This window comes from Stegostoma tigrinum, chromosome 37, assembly GCF_030684315.1.
Source record: "Stegostoma tigrinum isolate sSteTig4 chromosome 37, sSteTig4.hap1, whole genome shotgun sequence".
Taxonomy (NCBI): Eukaryota; Metazoa; Chordata; class Chondrichthyes; order Orectolobiformes; family Stegostomatidae; genus Stegostoma; species Stegostoma tigrinum.
The window spans coordinates 10,817,903-10,842,950 of record NC_081390.1 but is presented as its reverse complement, the minus strand read 5'-3'; the positions used below and the strand labels follow the sequence as shown (position 1 = coordinate 10,842,950).

At 42.4% G+C, this 25,048-nt stretch overlaps 1 protein-coding gene across 4 annotated transcripts; it reads left to right on the top strand.

Annotated features, from left to right (window-relative positions):
- Positions 1-10,611: 10,611 nt before the first annotated feature.
- On the top strand, positions 10,612-24,138 carry drgx (dorsal root ganglia homeobox). Of its 4 annotated transcripts, none has more exons than XM_048563678.1 (7): positions 10,612-10,642; positions 11,941-12,006; positions 13,354-13,454; positions 14,502-14,603; positions 16,522-16,694; positions 16,823-16,935; positions 22,398-24,138. In XM_048563678.1, exons 2-7 carry the CDS (start codon positions 11,949-11,951, stop codon positions 22,658-22,660), a joined length of 810 nt encoding a protein of 269 aa, XP_048419635.1. In that variant the 5' UTR covers positions 10,612-10,642; positions 11,941-11,948; the 3' UTR covers positions 22,661-24,138. The 4 variants fall into 4 exon arrangements, with proteins under 4 accessions (XP_048419635.1, XP_048419637.1, XP_048419634.1 ...); XM_048563677.1 differs by lacking the exon at positions 10,612-10,642 and adding an exon at positions 11,670-11,785; XM_048563680.1 differs by lacking the exon at positions 13,354-13,454 and having other exon boundaries at positions 10,624-10,642.
- Positions 24,139-25,048: the final 910 nt, after the last annotated feature.

Below are 25,048 nucleotides of genomic sequence, written 5' to 3'. Positions count from 1 at the left end.
ATCAGTGGTGTCAATGCCTCACTGACAGCCACCACTTAGATTTAAGGAAAAATAAATTACATAATGTGTTTGTCTTGTTTGAAGCAAAACACACTCATGTGTGAACTTAGAAGCTTTCCGAAGACCTATCAAGAATGTATGCAGTTTGATGCACTGCATGGGTAGGCAGCGTAGAGTCCTGTGAAAACAAACTGCTTCAGCAATTAGCCACTAATTACCTGGTGCACATTTTTCCATTTTTAGTCACTTCCCTTCAGCTCCATACTGCCCTACACTCATGGCAGAAACATAAACATGTACAAGTGAGGCACTTCTTTATACAGTTCCCAACATAAATAAGTTAGTCAGTTGCAGGAATTCTTCCATTACTTGAAACGGATGAATTATAATTTTTCCCCGCCAAGGAAACCATAATTTAAATCTTCAACAGGTTGTTAAGATTTTAAGCTGAACTCCAGTAATATGATTTATAGCTTACAGTTAGATTGTTTCTGGCATGTTCCTACAGTTAAATATTCAGGCCACAATCCATTAATTTAAAATAGCAGGCAATGTACTGCAGCTCGTTCTGGATGCAGCTCCATGCTTGTTTGACTCATCTTCATTGCAATGGCCATTCACATTAGAGTAAGGTCACCATCATCCCACCAGACTATCAGGGCGTTCGATCATTTTAGAGAGAGAGAGAGAGAGAGAGAGATGATTGGTGGTAGTTTAAACCAAGGGTCACCAGACCTTGGGGAGGGGAGAGTCCGTCTCAGGACCTCAGTCAGCAGAGGAATTGAAATTGCCCCATTGGCATCCACCCACATTGCAGACCATCCATCCAACCAACTGAGCTAACCAACCCCCACCTTTTAGTAATTCTACCAACTGACAACTATAGTGAGTGTAAAGCAAAAGCGGACCCTTGTCACATGTGACATTGCTAAAACCTTAATGCCAGGGAAGAGTGGAAGTATCCTTCTCTCATACATCGCACTGTGAAAGTCAATGAGCTGTTAATTTATACTAGCACCCTACCACTCATGAAGCCATACATACAAGGTATAATCTTCAAGGATTGCTTGCATCTCTTATCTTGATCCCTGATTGAATGAGCCTGGATTTATTAATTATTTCTATATCTTGGCTCTATTTGAAAATAAAATTGGCCAAAGGTATTGGCCTGTATTGGGTTGAATTGTGTGAAATTTTATACCTACTGAAGGAGATATAAAGGCATGGTGAGCATCCCAGTGATCATCAATGTTTAAAATCATGATGAGATCTTACTTTGTAATTCTGTCCTACAAAACTCATATACATTGCAGTGTGAATGCCTTGTTTGCCATCAACATTAAACAGAACAATTGGAAGTAGTACCAGGAATAATTTATTAAACCGAAACCCCAAATTTAAACTGCAAAATTATTTGGTTGCATCACTTGTAGGATTGCACAGAGCAGCCATCAGTCACATCCCAGTTTCTGGAATGCAGTGCACAAAATTAGATTAACATACTTACATTTGTCTTCATTCTAATAAAAGGCCACTGACTGAAACATTAACTTTGTGTCTCTCTACAGATGCTATCAGACCTGCTGAGTATTGTCAGCACTCTCTGATTACATAGTTAAAGTTAAATCTCTTGCAAAGTTTCTTTGTACAATTGTGAATCACTACTCACAGAGAACCTCAAATCCCTATTGCCCAGATGCTAATGTCAGGCCATTTGAAGATAGGAATGTTTGCTTTCCATTAAAACTAGCAAAAAGCATTCTTGCTGTTTGCAAATTGTTTAGGTGCAGTTTCTGTTCAGACTAATTTTTGGGAAAAATGATGTGAATTGACTCGATTGAGAAGACTTCAAAAGCTATGTACTCATAGATTCCCTACAGTGTGGAGCAGGCCATTTGGCCCATTGATTATACACTGACCCTCCAAAGAACATCCCACCCAGACAGGCCCCATCCCTGTAACCCTGCACTAAATTTCCATGGCTAATCCAACTAACCTGCACATCCCTGGACACTATGGGCAATTTAGCATGGCCAATCCATCTAACCTGCACGTCTTTGGAGTGTGGGAAAGAACTGGAGCACTCAGTGGAAACCCTTGCACACATAGGGGGAATATACAAACCCCACAAAGATAGTTACCTGAGGGTGGAATTGAACCCATGTCCCAGGTGCCATAAGGCAGCAGTGCTAACCACTGAGCCATTGTGCCAGCCTTACTCATTTTATTAATTCATGGGAAGAGGGTGTCACTGCCGAGGCCAGCATTCATTGCCCAACCCTATTTGTTAAGAGTGAACCACATTGCTGTGGGTCTGGAGTCTCATATAGGCCTGACTAGGTCAATATGGCAGTTTACTTCCATAAAGGACATTGTAAACCAGATGGATTTTTCCAACAATTGATTCATAGTCATCATTAGACTGTTAATTCCAGATTTTTAGTGAATTCAAATTCTACCATCTGCCACGGTGGGATTTGACTCCAGATCCCCAGAACATTACTTGGTTCTCTGAATTAACAGCCCAGTGATAATACCACTAGATTATCACATCCCCAAAATTCCAATTCAGCTGTACAGTTAATTTGAACAAAAAAACCCAAAAGATCAGCATATGCTGAAAATTAAAAAGAAAAATAGAAATTGCTGGGAAAAACTCAGCAGCTCTGGCATCATCTGTGGAGAGAAAGCAGAGTTGATATTTTGGGTCCAGTGACACTTCTCCAGAACTGAACAGTTAATTTGGCCCTGTTAATCATCAAAATTGTAATGTATTGACCTTTTTGCAGAAATTCATTCACATGATATTGGCAGGATATTGCTAACTGAAACAACACTTATTGACCATCCCAAATTAAGAGCAGTTAAGAGTCAACCTCATTGCTGTGAGTCTGGAGTCACATGTACACCAGATGAGGTAAAGACAGCATACTTCCTTCCCTTAAGGACATTAATGAACCAGATAGGGTCTTCCTCAGCAATTTGTAATGGTTTCGTGATCATAATTAGGTTCTTAATTCCAGATTATGATTGAATTCAAATTCCACCATCTGCCATGGCAGGATTCAAGCCAGAACATGACCTGGGTCTACGGATTAATGATCTAGCAATAATACCATTAAGTCATTTCCCCCCATTGTAACTAAATGCCATATTCTGACATATATCAGCATTGTCACTTTCAAATCCCACTAGAATTGTGCCTATAACTTAAATGGCAGATGATAGGCTAATGGTAAGGTCAATAGACTAATGATCAAAGTATCTTGACTAACACATGAAAACCCTACCAATAGAATTCACATTCACTTCATAAAATTCTAGAATGGAAAGCTTGGAGTGACATGGATTGTCAAAAAGACTCATCTGGTTCATTGATGTCCTTTCAGGAAGGATATCTGCCATCCTTACCTGGTCTGGCCTACATGTGACTCCAGACCCACAGCAATGTGCTTGACTTTTAATTGCCCTCTGAAATAGCTTGGGGAGATCAATCAGTTAAAGGCGATTTGGAGATGGTAACAAACGCCAATCCCGAGAAAAAAGGGGGAAAAATAACTGAGGGACGGTTTTAGTGTTGCCTTCGGGTGAAATGCAGAAGGAAGAATGCTCAAGCTGACATTATGAAAAAGGTCAAGCATGACGTATTTTTGAAGCGCAAGAGTGAGGGGCTTGGACATGGTATTTACCAATGTTCTGATCACGGCTTCTCCCTTCTAGCAGCGCTGCAAAATACAGAAACAAATCTATCTGGTCATTCGCCTCAGTATGATTTGTGGAGTCTTGCTGCGATGTTCAAGTGTGCAGCGGTCCTGGCCGCATTCAAAAGATATTAATTGCATGCGAAAAGTTTCGGAGGCATTTTCAAGAGGCCGGACAGGGCAATATTTTAATGCCGTGTCCCATTTCTTCTTCAGAACAGGAAATCTCCAAGACAGGTCTTTACAATATACACCGAACCCATCTGGCACCGTTGAACATTAATGTGCAGTCATCCCCTTGTTTCATCGCTCAACGCCTAAACGTCAATGAAAATCTCTGACACAATGCTTGAAATACTCTGACGAGTGTAGTATTCCATGCTCAAAAGTCAGCTCTCATGAAAACGCACATTAATGCAGAACAGAGCATTCGATACAATGGAAACAGCCAGCCCATCTTAACTCACACTCCACCTGCTTCAACTCCAGGATACGGGAGTGCGAACTACCAAATGATGTTTTTAAACTAACCGCGAAGAAAATTGGATGCAAACAGTGGTATTCAGTGGTATCGCAGCTGCGAAACTGGCCCCATGTTAGTTCTGAATAAAATACTGGACCCGAAAAGTTAACTCTGTTTTCTCTCCGCAGATGCTGCCAGACCTGCTAAGTTTCTCCAGCATTTTCTGTTTTTACTCTATAAAGGAGGTGGATGATGAATAAACCCCATTCCCCTTCAATTTCCCAGAAGAGAGACATGTTAGCCGTTCGGCCATTCTTCATGAAATTCGACATTGTGCTCTTTAAGACTTTGATGTTATCAGGAGGTGCCTGCCCGTGTAGCCCTGCATAAAGCAATGGAAATACCTTTCCGTAATTATAAGCCTATTTTCACTTCAAGTGGCAATGAGTTCAACCTGGAAATATGTACGCAACTCGCGAGGGTGAAAGGGAACCAAGAATTGGATGCAAAGTAGCATTCTACAGGGAATGCTTTCAACTCTCTGCATTGAAATTTCAGCTTCTATAGTTATTCTTGGACAAACGCGTTTTGCATGTTTTACTGAAGCACAATCTTAACCACAAATGTCGATTACATGCGACTCAAACAGACCACACCAAGCCCGCTCAACACCTACGGTCCGTTCCTCTTTGCAATGCTCTTCTTTTCACTAAATCCAGCGGTTGTTTTAAATGAGAAGCATTTTGTTGGCCCCTAGCTGGGGCCAATGTTCAATGTTCTTTCTGTGCAGATGACTTGAAATTGACTTCAATGTTGATAAACCAGAGTCACTTCCCAGACATAACAAAGTGTGAAGATGGATGAACACAGCAGGCGAAGCAGCATCTTAGGAGCAGGAAAGCTGACGTTTCGGGCCTAGACCCTTCCTCAGAATTGGGGGTGTGGGGGTGTGGGGGAGAGGGTTCTGAAATAAATAAGGAGTAAGAGGGAGGCGGATCAAAGATGGATAGAGGAGAAGATAGGTGGAGGGGAGACAGACAAGTTAAAGAGATAGGGAATGGAGCCAGTAAAGGTGAGTGTAGGTGGGGTTATAGGGAGGAGATAAGTCAGTCCAGGGAGGACCCACAGGTCAAGAGGGCAGGATGGGGTTGGTGGGTAGGAAATGGGGGTGGGGCTTGAGTTGGGAGGAGGGGATTGGTGAGAGGAAGAACTGGTTAGGGAGGCAGGGACGAGTTGGGCTAGTTTTGGGATGCAGTGGGGGCGGGGGAGATTTTGAAGCTTGTGAAACCTACATTGATACCATTGGGCTGCAGGGTTCCCAAGCCGAATATGAGTAGCTGTTCCTGCAACCTACAGGTGGCATTGTTATGGCACTGCAGGAGGCCCAGAATGGACATGTCATCTGAGGAATGGGAGGGGGGAGTTGAAATGGTTAGTGACTGGGAGTGAAGGAGGAGGTGTGGGGGCAGGTGTAGCACTTCCTGTGGTTGCAGGGAAAAGTGCCGGGTGTGGTGGGGTTGGAGGGGAGTGTGGAGCGGACAAAGGAGTCACGGAGAGAATGGGCGCTCTGGAAAGCAGACAAGGGTGGGGGGCGGGGGAATGTCTTCGGTGATGGGGTCAGATTGTAGATGGCGGAAGGATGATGCGTTGGATCTAGTGGTTGGTGGGGTGGTACGTGAGAACGAGGGTTCTTTTGGTTGTTATTGTGTGGTGGGGGTTTGAAGGATGAGTTGCAGGAAATGCGGGAGACACAGTTGAGGGCGTTCTCGACCACTGCGGTGGGGACGTTGCAGTCCTTGAAAAACAAGGACATCTGAGATGTCCGGGAGTGGGGATTGGGGATGGCATTTTTGCAGGAAGCCGAGTGGGAGGAGGTGTATTCTAGGTAGCTGTGGGGGTCAGTGGGCTTGAAATGGATATCGGTTTTGAGGTGGTTGCTTGAGATGGAGACAGAGAGGTCCAGAAAGGTGAGGGAGGTGTCAAAGATGGTCCAGCTGAACTGAAGGTTGGGGTGGAAGGTGTTGGTGAAGTGGATGAACTGTTCGAGCTCCTGGGGGGAGCACCAGGCGGCGCCGATACAGTCATCAATGTAACGGAGGAAGAGGTGGTGCTTAGGGTCAGTGTAGGTATGGAAGAGGGACTGTTCCACATAACCTACAAAGTGACAGGCGTAGCTTGGGCCCATGCGGGTACCCATGGCCACCACCTTTGTCTGTAGGAAGTGGGAGGAATTAAAAGAGAAATTGTTGAGGGTGAGGGTGAGTTCAGCCAGACATTTTCAGAAGACGAGGTGATGTCATTGCGAATCACATAGTGTTGTCAGTTTGCTAATTTGTCACTGCGGTTTCTGACCCCGCCCACCCCACCTGCTGAATTACAGTTGACAGTAGTGTAAACACTCAGCTCTTTATTCTTAGGAACAGGAACAGACCATTCAAAGCACAGATCCTGCCCCTCTATTCTACATCATGGCTGGTCATCCTTACAATGTCATTATCTCCATACCATCATTGTATCAAAGAGTTGTAGAGGTCTACAGCATAAAGAGGGCCCTTCGGCCCACGGAGTGGTTTAGTGTCTTACAGAGCCATGGTTCCGGGTTCAATTCGTACCCATTCCTCCGGATTTTCCTCCCACAATCCAACGATGAGGGGCAGCACAGTGGCTCGGTGGTTAGCACTGTTGTCTCTCAATGCCAGGAACCCGGGTTGGAAACCACCCTTGCACGAGTTTACACGTTCTCCTTGTGTCTGCGTCGGTTTCCTCCGGTTTCCTGCAGTTCAAAACTGTGCAGGTTAGTGGACTGGCCACGCTAAATTGGCCATCGTGTGCAGGGATGTGTAGGCTGGGTGGACTATAGAGGGATGGGTCTGGATTGGATCCAGGGTCGGTGTGCAATCGATGTTTCGAATGGCCTGATTCCACACTGTAGGGATTCTATGAGTCTGCACTGGTCAAAAAACAAACGCTTGAACTATTCCATCACATTTTCTCGCCTTGTACGGCAAGTACGCGTCCAAGCACTTCTAAAATATGACGAGAATTTCTGCCTCAACCAGCCTTACAGGCAGCGGGTTCCGAAAATAATCCTCACACTCCCTCTAAACTTCCTGCCTCTTAATTTAAATCTATTTGCCTGGGTCATTGATACCCTTACCAAGGCAAAAAGTTTTTCCTGTCTACCCTATCTACACCTCGTACAATTTTATGCATCTCAACCAAATATCCTCCCTCAGTCTTCTCTGCTCATAGGAAAACAACACCAGTCTCCGGCAGCAAAAACAAAACTTGCTGGAAAAGCTCAGCAAGTCTGGTAGCATCTACGGAGAGAAATCGGTTAATGTTTCTGCGAGGTAAGGTGACTGGACACGAAATGTTAGCTCTGCTTTCTCTCCACAGGGGCTGCCAGACCTGTTGAACTTTTCCAGGGATTACAGTTTTTTGTTTCTGATTTCCAGCATCCGCAGTTCTATCGGTTTTTACTCAGTCTCCAGAGATTTGTCGATTTCTCTCTTGAATGTTGCGGAGTCCTCTGGGAGTTCCCAGATTCATCAGCCTCTGTGTGAAAAAAAAACAGTCTCAGTCTTAAATGGTATGTTCTGTCACCTCAGATTCTGACCGAAGAGATCACTGGAAACGTTAACTCTGTTTCTCTACCCACAGGGACTGCCAGACCTGCTGAGTTTCTCCAGCACTTTCTGAAACTTTTAAAAACTTCGGATTTCCAACATCCACAGTGTTTTGCTTTTATTATACTTGAGATTTTAAGAACAAGAGAATATAAAATGTTAATTTAGCTTTAATCCCATCAATCCAAGCTTTCTGAGTGGAAAACACGGCTATGTTTATTTTGTTCCCACCACTAGGAGCTTTAGGTTTGGGAATGAGTTCCTTTGATAAATGGACGGGGAAGAGGGGGGAGAATTGGAGTGGAAAGGAAATGTACATTCACTTTCGTTGGTCAGGTTTGAAATACTAGCTCAAATCTCGTTCATTTGTGTCCAATCCAAGCAGACATCACGATGTTTTGTTCTAATAACCCAATGGCATCAACCAATGACAAGACAAAATGAGCAGATCTGTGCTAAAAATAGCCACGAAAGGTTAGAAAGCCAAGACGGTAAGATGGATTTAAGACACAGATCAGTCACCATAGAATCATAGAGGGCTACAGCACAGAAAAAAAAAACCCTTTGGCCCCTTGTGCCTGCGCCGGTCATGAAAATATACCGAACTATTCTATCATAACACAAAGAACTGGAAGGGTTGGAGATCTGAGACAAGCACAGGAATTGCTGGCGAAACTCAGCAGGTCTGGTGGCATCTGTGGAAAGAGAAACAGAGTTAACTTTTCGAATCCGGTGAGCCTTGTTCTCTGTTTATAACTATTGTAATCAGGTTAGGGTGGATTGGCTACGCTAAATTGCTTATAGTATCCAGGGATGTGCAGGCTTATGTGGGTTAGCCATGGGAAACGCAGGGTTACAGAGATTGGATAAAGGGCGTGGGTCTGGGTGGGATGGTCTTCGGAGGATTGGTGTGGACTCGATGGGCCGAATGGCATGCTGCTACACCGTAGGGATTCTATGATTCCAATCCCATTTTCCAGCACATCGTTGGATGGATTGAACACATTCGATGGGCTGAATGGCCTACACCAGCAATGGAATAGCCCAAAGCGAATTTGTGACAGGAGGATGTTTTATGACTGATGACTGATGAACTAACTATTCCGGTCGGTGAGGATGTATTATTTGTTAAACTGAACTTCATGGAAGGAGAACCAAGCATTGAACTACACGAGGATAACGGAGCCCTTTCTTTATTGCTCCTAAATAATTCGATGAAGCCGGCCGCCAGTGGGACAGCTTGAAACTGCATTGCAAACGCAACCCCAGTCCTTCCACTAACTTCCCCAAGCGGACGCCCCGCATTATCGTCTTTGTGTCTGTGTGTGTGTGTGTGTGTGTGTGTGTATAGTGGGAGTGGTAGTTTGAACTCCATTCTGATTTCCAGCATCCGCAATTCTTCGGGGTCTGTCTGAGCTATATTACAACATGGACTGCCACGGATGTGAAAGCACACATTCTGCCGAGCTCCAAGGACTTCTTTTTAACATTGTGGACACTCTATCTAAAGCCAATTAATAAACAGAGGCAAGTGCATCTTGGATTTCCTAAGGCGGAATCACTTACTGAGGGACTCCCAAAAGCTCATGGTCACATTCGAACGTCTGACATGTTTGGAGTCCATTGCTAATTACTGTCAAGCTTTCTCTTTCCCAGCAACAGCTCCTGAAGATACATTTTAGCTCCAATGTTTCATGTCAGGTGATGATTCGAACTAAAAAGAAGTTTTTTTCTCTATAAAATCAGCAATTATTCGAATGCCATAGCCAATGGTCTTCTTTAGCTGGACTGGGCTAGTACGTTCGATCTTCGCTTAAATCAGACGCATTTCACCATATTTACAGTGGTCATATTTTACAAAGACCTCAGTTGCAGCATGGTTGTGTTGGTAAGTTGCCAGTGGAACGCTTTCCTTAACTGCCCCGTACCGACTAATTCGAACAATCCCAACGCTGTTAACTTTCTGCGCGACGAAAAGCGAGCGGGAGGATTTATTTGCTCAGTTTAACTGCTGAACCGTGTACTCCAGGCCAATTAACATTATGAGGCTGGAGGGCACCTAGAATAAAGAGGTTAGATGAAATTAAAGCCAGTCACCTTGACTAATATGCCACTTACGTTGAGGAGATGTGTGAAAAAAAAATGTTTTGTTCCGGAAACTCTTTATCCAAAAATAAAAAAATGAGTGAAATAGAACAACTTTGGGAATGCCAAATTTTAATGTTTTCAAAGACCATAACAGGACTGGTTCAGTAACTGTGTATGCACATAAAGTTTGTTTTAATGAATAAAGTATATTTTCTTGCGAAAATAAATTCCTTAAGAACAACTTGAGAGCTTCAAGCATATTTATTTACAATACACTGCACAACTGAATCCATTTTATTTCAACACCTGCCTGATTAAAATTAGTGTTCACACCCAAAATAACATCTTGCAGTTTCCAGGAAGAATTGCTTATTTTTTTTGTGACCGGCGGACGAGAGTCTTGCCTTCTTTCCTACAGGCTGTTTGAACGTTTGCACAGAACTTGTCCGCTGCCGAGAGTGCAGGACCGAGACTGTGTGTGAGATGAGGCCAGGAATTAGCACACTGTACATTCTGAAGGAGAAAAAAAAGGGGGGGGGGAAGCGTGGATCGTTACTATCACATTTTATTTACCACTTCCAACACGAAACATCATTTTTTTTTCGTTCGACCGGCGAAATTGAGCCGTAAATCATATTAATACCTCTCGTTAAAGGTTCCAGGATTGGTGACTCAATGAGCAGCGTGGATAAGATGAGGATTCATTTGCGGATCCACTGCAGACCAGCTCAGACCGACCACGGCGTCGCACTTGTCCTACGGTAAGTTGTCTCTAGCTCGATTCCTCTATTTTCCATAAAACCCACATGGGCAGGACAAGAGGGGAGGGGCTGGCGAGAAACAGGATGGAAGGCAACCTTTCTCAACAGTTGTCTGACTCTGGGCGTCTTGCAGAGGTCATAAAGTAACTTTATTTTCAGCGGTGCATAAATTAATTACACACATTTAATAACCAAAATATCATTACATTCAACCCCTCCGCCACCCCTTAATATAGTAAAGGCTTTACGCCAGGGAAATGCTTAATAGGGCAGGGGGCTGTAACAAGCTATTACAGAGCAATTATGCACCATTATACTCGCCGCTTTTTTATTGCATTTTATGTGATTTCGCTCAATCCCCATCCCTAACTTAAAAAATCTCAGGCAGTACTTATTTGCAGAAGATGAGCTGCCTTCATTTGTCCTCTCTAATGCAATTGAGCGAATGTAGATATATTTTAACGCCCCCACCCCACCTCAGTCCACGTATATGGAGGAGAAGGGGAGCGGTGAGAGCGGGATAAACTTCTGTAGCTTCCCTTCATCAAAATTCTGGGACATCGCCGTGAGAGAGGGATCAAGAGAACGTCCGTTTTGGAGCTCCTAGTTGGCTATTGCCAAAGCCCCAGTCACATCGTGGTACAACCCCCGCCGACTTCTAACTCAATCCGTGTGTGGGAGCTGGAACAATATTTTTCCTTTCAAGGGGAGGCGTTGCGACTGTCGAGGCAACATCAGCAGCAGCGCGGATGTCTGCTTGCGTTCCCCGAGAGCTAGGGCAGGATATTTTCGGCAATGTTTTCATTTGGCGCTTGGAAGATGAAGGAGAGACAGAGATAGAGAGAGTAGGGGTGAAAATTCCGCTCTGCTCGGAGGGAAAGAGAGACAGATGACGTCCCGGACCACGTGTACATTTTGGCAAAACCCAAGGGACCTATCGAAGTTACTCACAGAAGACAACGCTGGAAATAATTAGATTAAGGCCAATTACGCGAGAGATTATAAAAGCAAGTTGCTAAGCGGCTGGGCATGTTAGACAGATAAAGACATTTGGTCAGATGCTCGCTGAAGGCTAGGTAATCTCTGCCAGGAAGCTTATTCCTTCCGAGCCCCGCTATCTGCTCAGCTTCAGTCCAGACGCAGGTATAGTTCACATTTTGTTTTTTTTGTTTCTCAATTGTGGCGGAAGCAGATGTCAAATTACCTTGCTTTCTTTCTCTCTCTCTCTCTCGCTCTCTGGCGGGGTAAACTTTGCCTCAGAAGCAGCTGACTGGCTTCTGTGTTTTGTTTTGTTACAGACTCCGCAATGTTTTATTTCCACTGTCCACCGCAGTTAGATGGGGAGTGTTGCCGGACGAATTCGTGTACGTATGTTTACATGTAAATTCATTACCTATCCACTGCCTGATCTCCAGAGCATAGAATGTTTGACATATTGCGCGTACACACACACGCACATACACTCATAAAATCACAGACGCGCAATTACAGACATCCGATTTAGGAATGAAGGCATTATCCGGCTGACAAAATCGAATAAACACGAAATGCCCCAGAAAGTATAATCTATTTATAATATATTTGATTTGACCTTAAACGTTATTTTAAACCAGTGTTAACAGACAATGCCAACTTTTCACATGTCCCCGTTTCTACATCGTGTGTCTCGCGATTTGAAATTCGCTGAGCCTTGGGGACTATAACTGTGTCAAAGCAAATGCAACTGCATGGGCTGGAGCGTTGGCGAAGCAGACAGCATTTGTAAACAGATGTAACGTTGGCGTACAATCGACGGCGCTTGCAGCGTTAATCAGTTTCCTTACACATCCGGTAGATAGATTACTCGTCCCATCTATGACTTCGCGTTTCGTATGTCTACTGCTTATCATATAATTGGTTTTAATCTTAAACTATTTGGACGTTTTGTACAACTATTGGCGCATACTGCGTTGTAATGGGTAAAGTCTGTTGCAGGGCTGTCCTCTCAGTCTATACTCTGATGTATTTTGGTGCTAGTATGAGTGAGTGCTGGTCCCAGCAGTATATTACCACCTGCTTCCCCTCTCTGTGGATATATACACACACACAAAAACCCTTTTTTTGCCTGAGGGTTAAAATAGGCTTTTACCATCGCAGATGTTTGGTGTCATGCTTCTTATCAACGCTTTAGAACGTGGTCACGCTCCTCCCTTCCCTAAAAGGTCTGCATCAATCTTTTATGCTGTTTTGCAAACAAATTATAAACAAGGGGAGTCGGGTAAGTGGTGGTGGGTGATGTAGAAATGGTTTAGAAATACTCACCGTCTGCCAGCCGGAGGTTTGGAAGAGAATAAACAGTCAGTAGGCGACGGATAGTCAAATCAAATAAGGGCCAAATATCTTTCAGGATTGGCTTTGAAATATTGAGGAATTTTCTTTTCTGGTAAGGGGCTCTAACACTTAAGGGAATAATTTGAACAGGCGCTTTCTTTTGGACGAATTCCAACCTTTGGAAACTGTACATTAAGCTCAACACTGGAGTGACCCTGTTGACAATCCCTATTTGACTTGGGTTACCCCCTGAACCTGCTTGATAAAGTCCTTCGGGGTGGAATTTTTGCTAGTTGCTGGGCGAAATTAAACGTGCATCTAAATTAAGAGCTTTTTTCTGTCTCTCGTCCAGGCTATTAAAGCTTCTCTTTGCATTACCCCCCCTCCCCCTCCTCCCCCAGTGAATTCCGGCGGGTTTGGCGGACACAGTACCAGCGATTTTGACGACGGTTTTCTACGCCGAAAGCAACGCCGGAACAGAACGACGTTTACCCTTCAGCAGGTCTGTCCTGCCTCCCGCACCTGGAGGCGAACGACGCTTAAAGTGACTTTCAAAATCCGGGAGAAGATTAGGGCTCACTTCCCCCCATCCCTCCCCGCCACAAATCAACCCCTACTTTGAACGCAATGAAGGGCGCAAGTGTGGAACGGAATTTTTTTTCTCTCTTTCAGCCAGACTCATTCCACTGACAGTTTTGCTTTTTTTGCGTGTTCTCTTCAGACTCCGGTCTGTATCAAATCGAATGTTACTGGCACCCGAATCTGGCAAGGTGTTGATTTGGTGAGATATTACTTCTCAAACACAGCAAACGCAGAATGGCCAGTGCTGTGGAAATGGAAATTAGAACAAAAACAAGTTGGGCAGAAAGGAAATCCCTCAGCCGCTCCACAGATGCCGCTCAGTTTCTTTGCAGCTTTTGTAGGGATTTTGCCGAAATTTAGTCACAACAAATAAAAACCGAAAGAACTGCTGTAAATCAAACAAAGATTCGAAATTGCTGGAAAAGCTCGGCAGGTCTGGCAGCGTCTGTGGCGAGAACTCAGTTAACATCCCGGGTCTAGTGACCAGTTCTGAGGAAGGGTGCCTGAACCCGAAACGTTAACTTTGATTTCTCTCCACGGATGCTGCCAGACCTGCCGAGCTTTTCCAGCAATTACTGTTTTCGTTTGTGTTAGAATCACAACTGTTTGCGATTTTTAATGTTGGTTCCTTTTGGGGTTTTTCAAAGATGCAGTCACGCTGTCTCTTACCACTCTTTCTCTCCCGCGCTCACTCACCGCCCACCCCCGCTTCAATCCCTCATCTTCCTCTTATCATCCCCCTTTCACATCCTCCTCTTTAACGCCCTCTCTTTTCAAACCCATCTCCCTCTCAATCACTCTCTCTTAACCACACTTTCTTTCTCTGAGCCACACTCCCCCTCTGACCCTCGCTCGCTCTCACCCTTTCTCTTTCACCTTCTGTTTTTCATCCTCGCTCACCCTCTCCCTCTCTCCCCCCCCCCCCGTCCATCTCCCACACGCACACCCTCTCTGTCTCCCTCTCTAGTTAGAAGCTTTAGAAGCCGTTTTTGCACAGACGCATTACCCAGACGTATTCACCAGGGAAGAGCTCGCAATGAAGATAAATCTCACTGAAGCAAGAGTTCAGGTAAATCATCTTTTAGAAAAAGAGCTGAGCGTTCAGACTTTGCGCGACTGTCAGTGTAAAGTGCATATTTGGCTAGAGATAAAACAAATGAAAGACTATCTGTCATTTATGTGATGCACTTTAATAACGTCAACATAATGTGGAATATTAGATTAGGTTGATTAATCGGTCATTCATAATTAACTAGTGATAATGTTCTACACTAATTTGTCCGTGTCTCTAAGGCACTAAATTACATCAATGCACATCCATTTCCTTGCATCGGAAAAAGCTCCAAACTACCTTTTAAAATTGGAACACAAACTGATTTTGAGATTGAACTAAATAAAAGCAGGAAGCTGCAATGCAATCTTGAGTTAGCAAGTCTGTAGCTGCATACACGGGAACACTCAGGCCTGAATGTAGATCCATTAAACAATAACTCCCTCCCCTCCTCCCCATTTTTAATAGGGGACTTGCACGCACGCATTTATGAATCTTTCAAATTTGCGCAGGGTGAGATTTGCGAGCCAACGTAATTGTAAGTATTATAATTGTATGACTCGAGTCCCTGAGGGTCACCGTGCTATCGTTTAAAACACAATAAATGGAGGGAGATAATGGAATTCATTGCTCTAAATTAGGGATTGTAAACAGATTATTCTTCTTTAAACGGATTAAGGGATCCTGCTTATTAAATCTAGCCATGAAGTCGCGTTCACAGGGAGGCGTTATTATTTTCGAATGGGATCCTTGTTTAGATATAGTTTTAAGTGCTCACTGAATGTCGCCTGCTCTCCTACTGCCGGGGAACGGACTGTAAATTAAGATAAATGCAGCAATTAGGGGGTATTCAGGACCGGCGGATCATGACTTCATGCTGGAAGGTGTAAGGGTGAGATAGGAAATTGAGACAATTATTCTGCAAACAGCGTAGCAGAATGTTTTGAATCATTCTTTTATTCCGTGTCCCTGATTGAAGGCAAAAACCAACTGACAAACAAAACAAAAATCACGCCAACCCCCTCCTCACAAATATAAAACGCAGCAAAGGTTCAGTAACCCACTAAAATATGATTAATGCGTTAGAAAGCCGAGCCTTAATCGAGGCTGATGTTGTCAAATAATCACTAAATAGGAAATAAACGACTTCATCATGCATGTTACTCAGAAGCAGGCTAACTGTCACTGGAAAGTCATTAAAATATGATAATGAAAAATTGCTCAATTAAATGTTGTTATAGCCAGCGACCTTCATTCAATTACGATGCAAGAAGTTGTCTGCATCTGGTCCACACTTAACTGACCCAAGTTTACATGATTATAAAGTCATTAATATCATTGTGGAGCTAACTGCAATTTGAAATCGCCCACATATACCTGACTGGGGAGATTGTGGGGGAGTTCTGTCTGATGGAATCCTGGGGCAAATTGAGGGAAAAACCTATTGAATTCCAGTTTATAAATCTGATTCCTATTTATTGCTTTATGGCTGAGCGTGGCCCGTTAACAAGGAGACACCGCCTTTCCCCGTGTAAACTGTCATAAAGTGGAAAGGCGAAACCGTTCGTTCCGGACGGTTTGGGAATGACAATGAATTAGGTTGGGAATTGCAGAAAGTGTGTTAGAAGCGTTGGGACTTGGTGCAAATCTTAGCAATACCAGCCCGTTATATTGCAGACACACAAAAAACAACGGTTTGGACAAGAGCTTGTCACCTCTTCAAAACACGTGAGGTCGTGCAATTTCATTCAGAAGATATTGAGCGTTAGCCCAGCCCCCTTAATAATCCGTGCCCTGGCATCAGAACTTGCATTTGTTCCGCAACCATTAGATGAATATCATAGAGCAGGAACGGGGAGGGTGTGCGGGAAGAAAAGGAAGTTCCAGAGTTGCACTGGATCCAGTTTGTTTTTTTGTCTGTCCATTGTCCCGGCAGGTTTGGTTCCAAAACCGAAGGGCGAAATGGAGGAAAACAGAGAGGGGCAATTCCGATCAAGAAGCTGGGAAGGAGATTGCAGCCGAAGGTTCGCCTCCCATGAGAAACCTAAATTCCCCCTCTCCCATGGAGCCGACTCGGGGCAAAAAGGATTCATTAGAAATGCAACAGAAGTAAGAAGGGCAGGGGGCGTGCAAATCTGCAGTTCCACGGAGCGGGGTGGGGGGGGGGGGGGGGGCATGTGTTTGGGTAAAAATGTGCATTTTAAAATCGTCCCGTTAACGCTCGGTTTGTCTTTCAGCCTCGGCAGGACGGTAGGTCCTTCGGCCCCTTTCTTCCCCTCCTGCTTGCCCACGACTCTGCTCAACACGGCCACTTACGCCCAAGCTCTGACTCAAGTTGCAACGCTGAAGGGTAAGTTTTGGTTTTGTTCTTGCAGATTCATTTCAACGGCTGGCCTGGGCAATAGTCAGTCATACAGCCTGGTGCAAAACGAAGAGGTTACATTGAAGTTTAATTGAATTAAGCCAACTTTTAGGACAAAAAAGGTGGGAACTGGGGAAATGCGTGATCCAAACTCTGGTATACGCAGAAATAAAAACTGAAACTGCCAGGAAAAAAAAGTTCCTCAGCTCCGAGGAAGGGTCACTGAACAGGAAACGTGAACCATGATTTTCTCCTCCACAGATGCTGCCAGACCTGCTGAGCTTTTCCAGCAACTTTTGCTTTTGTTTCTGATTTACAGCATCCGCAGTTCTTTCGGTTTTTATTTGTGTAACCAGGACGGCTAAGGACGCGTGAATCTGTTTCCAATGCTGTTAGAGCAGCTTTGTATACTCCAGTAGTGTTCCAGCTTCCGGCAACCCCGAATTAATCGTGCTGAGATTCAGCTTTGAGCTGCCCTCACTCTGTCCTCCACCTTTTAAACCCGTTCACTCCTCTGAAAGACAACGAGCCAAATTAGACACCGAATAACATACTGCGCAGCTTCATCATCCATCGAACCTGTCAGCGATCCAGGGGAGATCTGACGTGACCCTTTTATGGTCGTCAGTATCTTTCCACTGGGCTTTGTGACAAAAGCGGCCGGTTTCACATCCCGCCCTCGCCAACCACACCCAACATGTTCCGCACAGCACTAGGTACATCCTTAAAACGAGAATGGAGTCTCTTCTGACGTTGTTTCGGAGCAATTTGCGCGGAACCAGCATCCAATAGTAACCGAGAAAGCAGGCAACCCGACTCCGCAGAATAAGAACGGCTAGATTTCAGGGAAGATTTCTGATATGGTTTCCTCCTGGAGGGAACGACCCTCTCTCAACCGCCACTCCAATTGTTTCCCCTATCAAGACCCTGAAATGACGCCCCACTCTTCATTCAATCCATTTACTACAATTCCAATCAACACAGCCTGTTGAGTTGGACGAAAGGTGACATTCAGAACCAGTGTGGATTTTTGCAAGCGCCGTCTTCCGACTGTCATGCTGAGCGTCAACTATCTGTAACTAACATATAAGACAAGCCTGTGAGACCTGTTACTCATTAAAATCAAATTTTAGGAAAGTACGGAGTTTGTTGTGGTGATGTGGGTCCTTGTATGGAACACACCTTTGGTTCCATTCCGCGTTCGTTACAGACCTGCCAAGTATACGGAGTTAATATAACACTGTCATTGAGAGGCAGCGCAAATAATTAATATGTGAAGCTACATCTCGGTTCGAACAAGTGAGTTCTTGTTACCCATTTAAAACTTCATAATAAATTCCGATAAAAAGAAGTAATCGAAAATGGTAGTTTTAACTTTCGTGATTTAGACAATGAAGTTAAAACTCACTAGAAAAGAGGAAACATTTAAAATGTCAAACCAAAATCATTAATTGCTCCTGATTGGAATGAAGAGTTATAATTGTATTTCTATAAACTAAACATGGCACATGTAGAAATAGATAATCTTGTGTACCTCGGTGTCTTGCCATCTACCGCTAGTCGCTGGCTGCCGGCTGAATGAAACCACAATGTAGTTTTTTTTCGTTGGTAACAAGTTTGATGCTGGCTTCTTGTTAACTGCAAGTGACGTGTTTATTGTGTGGAGACGAACTGCAGACTCCGAGTCCCAAACAACACTAAAGTACGAGCAGATCTGTAATGTGTCCCAGATGATGCCACTGGAGAAAGGAGGCACATATGCGAGTGTTTCTCGTAGCGATGGCATTGTTCTCTCCAATGTCCCATTTGTACCCAATGAATAACTTCGTTGCAGTTACACAGTCCTCAAAAGTGTGAAAAAAGTGATCTCCTTTTTTGGTCCATAGACTCGAATAAGGCAAAGGAGTGGGCAGAATATAAACATGATATAGTTTTATTCAAAACACTGTGACAAGGTGTTTTGTGTCTTCAGTGAGCTGCTTAAGGTTCTGATGGCCCGAGTCAAAGTATGATTATGAAAGCAAAACACCGCAGATGTTAGAGATAATAAAATAAAATAAAAATGAAGTGGTAGAGAAATACAATAGATCTGGCAGCATCTGGAGAGAGAAACAGAGTTAACAATTCATCTCCCAATATGATTCATCTTGAAGCGTTCTATGACTGTGATTATGCTTGTTAAAAATTTTTTTTGATGCACTGGCTGAAAGTTGGCTTTATATCCGAAAGTTGAACATAATGAGCCATATGGTTAACTTAAGTGTTGATGTTAGACAAATGAATGCTTGTTTTTGGCAGAAGGACCATTTTAGGTCTAATGAGAGTCTACTCTGCTATTTGATGATTAGAAAATTAACATAGTGTTGATGTGGAGAAATAACATTGCTCGAAAGCCCAAATGGGTCTGTCAATCTGCAGCACTTAAGGAATGGACATTGAGGACACAGTCTTTATTTTAAATAATGAGAAACCCATGTGAAAGGATAAGTTTCCTAGTGCACCAAAGGAAGAGAAGATTCAGTTATAGAAAAGTAATATAGCTGACACCAAATATACAATGCAATACGGAATTATCTTTCCAAAGTGAGGCTACATTTAATATCAAATAATCCCTGTTCCGATCAGCCTTATTAACACAAGACCATATCATTTCCTTTTTGTAAAATGTCCTTTTTTTTACTGGAATCTTCATGAGATTGCATTCTTACATACTGGACTTTTTTCTGAAAGGTAAAGTATGGTTTTTTTTAATCAAGTTTCCGGATTCTTTCCATTTTGACAATATACAATACTTTAGAGTCTTTTTCACAAACGTTTTTTTAATTCCAGTCTGGAACAGTCAACCTTAACATTATTCTTGAGCTGAAACTCTCCTGTCCTTTATGGTTAACATTATATAGACTCAACGTGAGCTTAGCTGCATTTCCTCTATGCATGCTGCACATTGTAGCAAGAGCTGAGTGCTAGTTGTGTGTAATTCTCAATATATAACTTGTCAACACTTTAGAACTCACATTTCAAGTTTGATATGGTATGACTCCCATTCTGATTATTGGCATCATCTCTCCATCCCTTTGTTTTTTTTTCAATCAGCATTAACTAAATGTAACATGAAATATGATGATCCATAAATGGACACAAATTAACTGGAGGTCAAACATTATTTTGGAATGATCCATACAACGACTTCTGGGTAAATAAAGAAATATATATCCACTGAACACAAGAACACAGATATTCACCTTTAGTTAGACTGTCCTAGTTTTCTGTGTCTCTGTTTCTATTCAAGGGCCATTGGTCAGTGTTGAATAATACATATGGGTTCAAGTATTTCTTTTTGTAATTATGGCATGTATTTGCTTATACTGGGTATGGCTGAGGTGTCCAAACTGTGGCCATAGATCACATACTCCCAATCCATTTCTACCTGTTTGTATTTCATACTCAGTGCTTTGTTCCTTTTGACTACTAGGCTGGCAAAACTTCTTGCGGTCTCACTGGACAAGCTTGGGATAATATGTTGCTTAAAGTATAGACAAATTATTTAAAAGTGCATTGTGAATGACAAATGGTTATTAGCATTGTGAGTTGAAATGGGGGTCCAGAATCTCAGTTTTAAAGCTATTTCCATTCAGGCAAGTTAAATATTCTTAAGAATGTGGCCAAGAATGCAGTGCCAAAGAATTACTTTATTTGAAATCAGTGCCAACATGCAGGATGCCCTGTCCCAAAATTATTGTTGTGAAATTGCTTTGATGGATCAAGTCATTGCATTAAACTATAATCCCAAATGGCTTCTAATCTAACCTGATATTGTTTTGAAGTTGCTTTTTGATGCAGTAGTTCATGAAATTCTGCTCAAATCTCTCCTCCTTTAAACAACTTATTTTTTTCTTATTATTTCATTGAAGAATCGGAGTGATTTCTCTTATCGCTCCTGCACCTTCTATCCCTGGTATTTTCTTCCAAGGATCTATAGTAGGAACCTTCCACTTCTCATTGAGATGTGCCTTCAGTGATCTTTTTCACATGCCCACTGGTGCCCAGCTCTGGTTCCCCATTACTCTCTTGACCTTTCACTGTCTCTAAACTGTCAGATTGTTTGTTAGTAATGGATAAGTAGAATTTCACTCTAATTGCAAAGTACAATATTTTTGTTCCTGTTCACAAACTCTGTGCACTGACTCCATCTAGCACCCTAGCGCTGTCAGAGGCTGAAGAAAAACTTTTCCAACCATCCTTGACTCTGAGCTGAGCATTCTGTCACATCTGCACCATCACTAAGACTGTACACATTTACCCCTGTGACGCCACCTAATTCCCCTCTAACTCCAGCCCTTTGGTGATGGAATTGTTAGATTTCAGACTTCAGTACTTCAATTTGCTCCTCATCAGCCTCCTTGGTCCAATCCTTCTTCAATCTGAAGTATTCTAAACAATGCTGTAAGTGTCCTAAGTTGCCACAATTCCTACTCACTCATACTCCTCTGTGATTGGTGATCTAACCAATGCGTTTGAGTTCAAAATTCTTTTCCATATTCTCAACTCTTTCAGTAATTCCACCCCTCCATATCTCACTTCCAGTCTTACAGCAACAACCACCAACTTCGAAACAAGATGCCGAAAATCACTGTGCTCCACCAATTTTAGACTCTGGGCTATTCCTGATTTTAACTGCTCCACCATAGTTAGCTATGCCATCAGTTAAAATGGCCCAAAGCTCAGAAATTGCCTCCAAATGTTTCTCCACTTCTCCACTTAAATTCCCTCCAAATATTTCTCCACTTCTCTACTTCTCTCCTTCAGTAAGATTTTCCTGAAAAATGACCTATTTCACCAAACTTCTTGGGATAGTCTGGGTTCATTGCCAAATTCCATTTTGTATAGCACCTCAAGTTATTTGAATAAATTAGAGACAATGTATTTAAAGTGCTTTTGCAGAAAGTGTCAATTTTCTAAAGTAGTTCCTTTTGCAGAATTCACTCTTCACTAGGCTGACAGAGAAGCAAAATATTAGTAACTTTTTATTTGATTCAAGAAATGGAAAAACTTTTAATCTCCTCTCACACAAGCTTCATGATCCAGCAATTTTCTTCATTGTAATTTGTGATACTTCATTGTGATTCGAAACCTACAGCATTGTTTGCTCATAATCTCATGAAATTTGCACCCTGTTGAAATGCCCAATCACTCACTGCTGAGTTTGCTTTGGGTGACTAACTTTGAAGCAGTTAGATGGGGAATGGCTAAGGTTGTTGCCCTATGTTGCTTCTGTTTTCAAATTTATTATATCCGTTTAAGAATATTGTTAAAAGATACTCAAGACACATTGTTTTCAAGTCCTAAAATGTTGTTGTAGGTCAGATTTCTGTGTGAATGTTTAAACTTTGTAGAATGCAGCTTTTCCATGCATGAACATGCGTAATTAAGATGCCTGTTTTTGTTTTTAGGAAATTCCCTGTGTTCCTGCTGTGTGCCAGACCCAATGGGTCTCTCATTTTTGCCCCCCTATGGTTGCCAGAGCAATCGAACAGCTAGTGTGGCTGCATTGCGCATGAAAGCTCGTGAACACTCTGAGGCAGTGCTCCAGTCAGCCAACCTGCTTCCGACAGCCAACAACAGCCCTGCTGTTGGACCGAAACCCTCCTTGGATACTGACCAGGAGAAGGCCAGCCATCCCAAAGAGAAGATTGAGGCTGAACGGAATGTATGAGGGCAAGGAGAGCGAACCATAACTGTAGAGATAACACTTAAGATCACTTTATGGCATCACTGTGAATATTCTCACAGCTGTAAAGATATTGGATCCACCATATGATCAAGACATGACACCATCTGTACAAAAACAAAGACGCTCTTACCTGGGTCAAAGCCAAAAAGATGTATATAAATGAATTCTGGATCTTTTGCAATGCAGCGGTTGCCTTCCTTTTTTCTTTTAACCATGTTTATTCCACTCTTGACTACATGGGAAGATTATCACATGCTAGAATTGCCTTGCTCTAAAACTGTGCAGCAGGTACTTAAGGAGAAAATGCATGAGATCAACAAATCCACTTCCTCAGACCACAAGCAATTTTATATATTCCCTTTTTATAATGCAATGGGGAAAGAATATAATCTCTCGCAGGTAAGTGAGTATAGATCAAGTAAAAGAAAACAAAAAGCACCTGCTGGTTGTTTGCTAAATTTGCAAATACAAGTGGTTGTTCTGGAAGAGGTGACCTTCAGTGTGCAATAAAGCTGTAAGCTTCTATGTCATTATGATACAGTAGATTTCTATTAAATGGATAAACTGTTAACAGGAATTCATTTGAAATATTAATAGCACAATCTCTGGTATACTTTCACCGCAACAAAAGGATTTATGAATTTAATTTTATGCTGTTAATTTTAGCTTGACATTCTGAAATATGAAAACACTCTAACAGATACAAGCAGTGAGACACTACAGGACCGTACATATTGTGAACCATAAATACAACTAAAACACGTTTTTGGGAAGAATAAATATTGTATTCATTGGTGAGGAAGTCGTAGTGAAGGGACAATAGGCACGCCAACCCTAAAACTGAATGGAATCTTTCATTACTGCTAATTTATTTTGGCTGAAATTCTCACTAGTCAGATTTTTTCACTGAGAGTAGTTTAGTGAGCACACCACAGGTCATGTCTTCTGGAACATCATCCCTTAAGCAGCCTCTGTCTTGGATTACTGGTCATATTCTGGGACAATCCATGCATCCCAATTTATAATATCACCTATTTTTCTCCGAAACATGACTTAGGGCATAAAATTGAACTTTACTCAATCTCGGCTCCCATAGCCTAACTTTTAATTGTTTTATTAAATTTGTATTTCCAACAGAAAGGTACATAAATAAATGAACTGTTGAGCAAATTAAGAATACTTAACAGCATTGCATCCGAAAAGTAGTTACACTGATTAAATTTTGTGTCCTTGAGGATTTTCAGGAAATTACTTTTGATCGTCAATAACACAATTAAGTAAACTACACGCACATTAGCATGAATAATTGATAAGAAATTATGTATTACCACGAAGTACTGATTTAATAATTCATGATGCGACACTAGTGACTGTTGCAGTCCTAGATAACGTGGAATTCTTGCCTGATGCTTGAGGCAGTGTGCAATTACAAGGGTTGGAAGGTGGAAGGTTGTGTATTTATGATGCATGGTTTAACCTCTTTGTTAAAAAAAATAAATTAATAAAGATTGAAAAGTAATTGGGATGGCTCAATTTATTTAACAGGACAATAAGCATAAGATGAAGAATTAAATCATGCCACAAGTCTGTTCCAATAATCCATGCTCTTGAAATGTTAACACACACGTGAATCTATTTTATTAACTGCAATTTTATCCCCGCATATTTTGCTTCTGAAAGTGCAGTGAGCCTGTGAGTTATATTTTGGAAACGCAATGCTTTTCAAGTTTTTTTTTTTTTTGCATTGATTCTGATCAATTGCCCAATCAATTCTGAACATCCCTCCTGAAAATCGTTAAAATACTTCACTTTTTGTTAAATGCAATGAATGCTGCAGTATCCTGATACAGTAAATCCTATCCTGCTCATTCAGCAGCATTGTAAAAGCCTAGACATTATCCCACTCTGGTTTATCGAATATCATTTCTGACTTGTTCATCAGTTATATTTCACATTTCAACTCTTCTGATGTTCAGTTGTCTTTACTGCCAATCACTTTATTTAATTATTTAGACATAGTTTTCTTGGAGCTTTATGACTATTTGCTTATAACCATATGGGTGCACAGGCTTAACAAAATAGCTTGGAATTTAAGCTGTTTGCTATGCGAGATGGGAAGACCTGGAATTCTGTTTGAAAAAAGTTACTTGGTGGAAGTTTAAAAACCTCCCTGCCAGACCTCCTCAGATTTTGTGGAGGTATTGACTGAGTCCTTTGTTGCTGGTTGGTCTTTGGTCTCCTATCCAAATTATTGTATGAACCTGGCTTTCTAACTATGGGGATAACTGCAATTCTGTCCTAGCTGGATGACCTCATGGGTTTATGTATAAACATGGGACTCATATCAGGAGTGGGTTCTCTGTTGGGCTT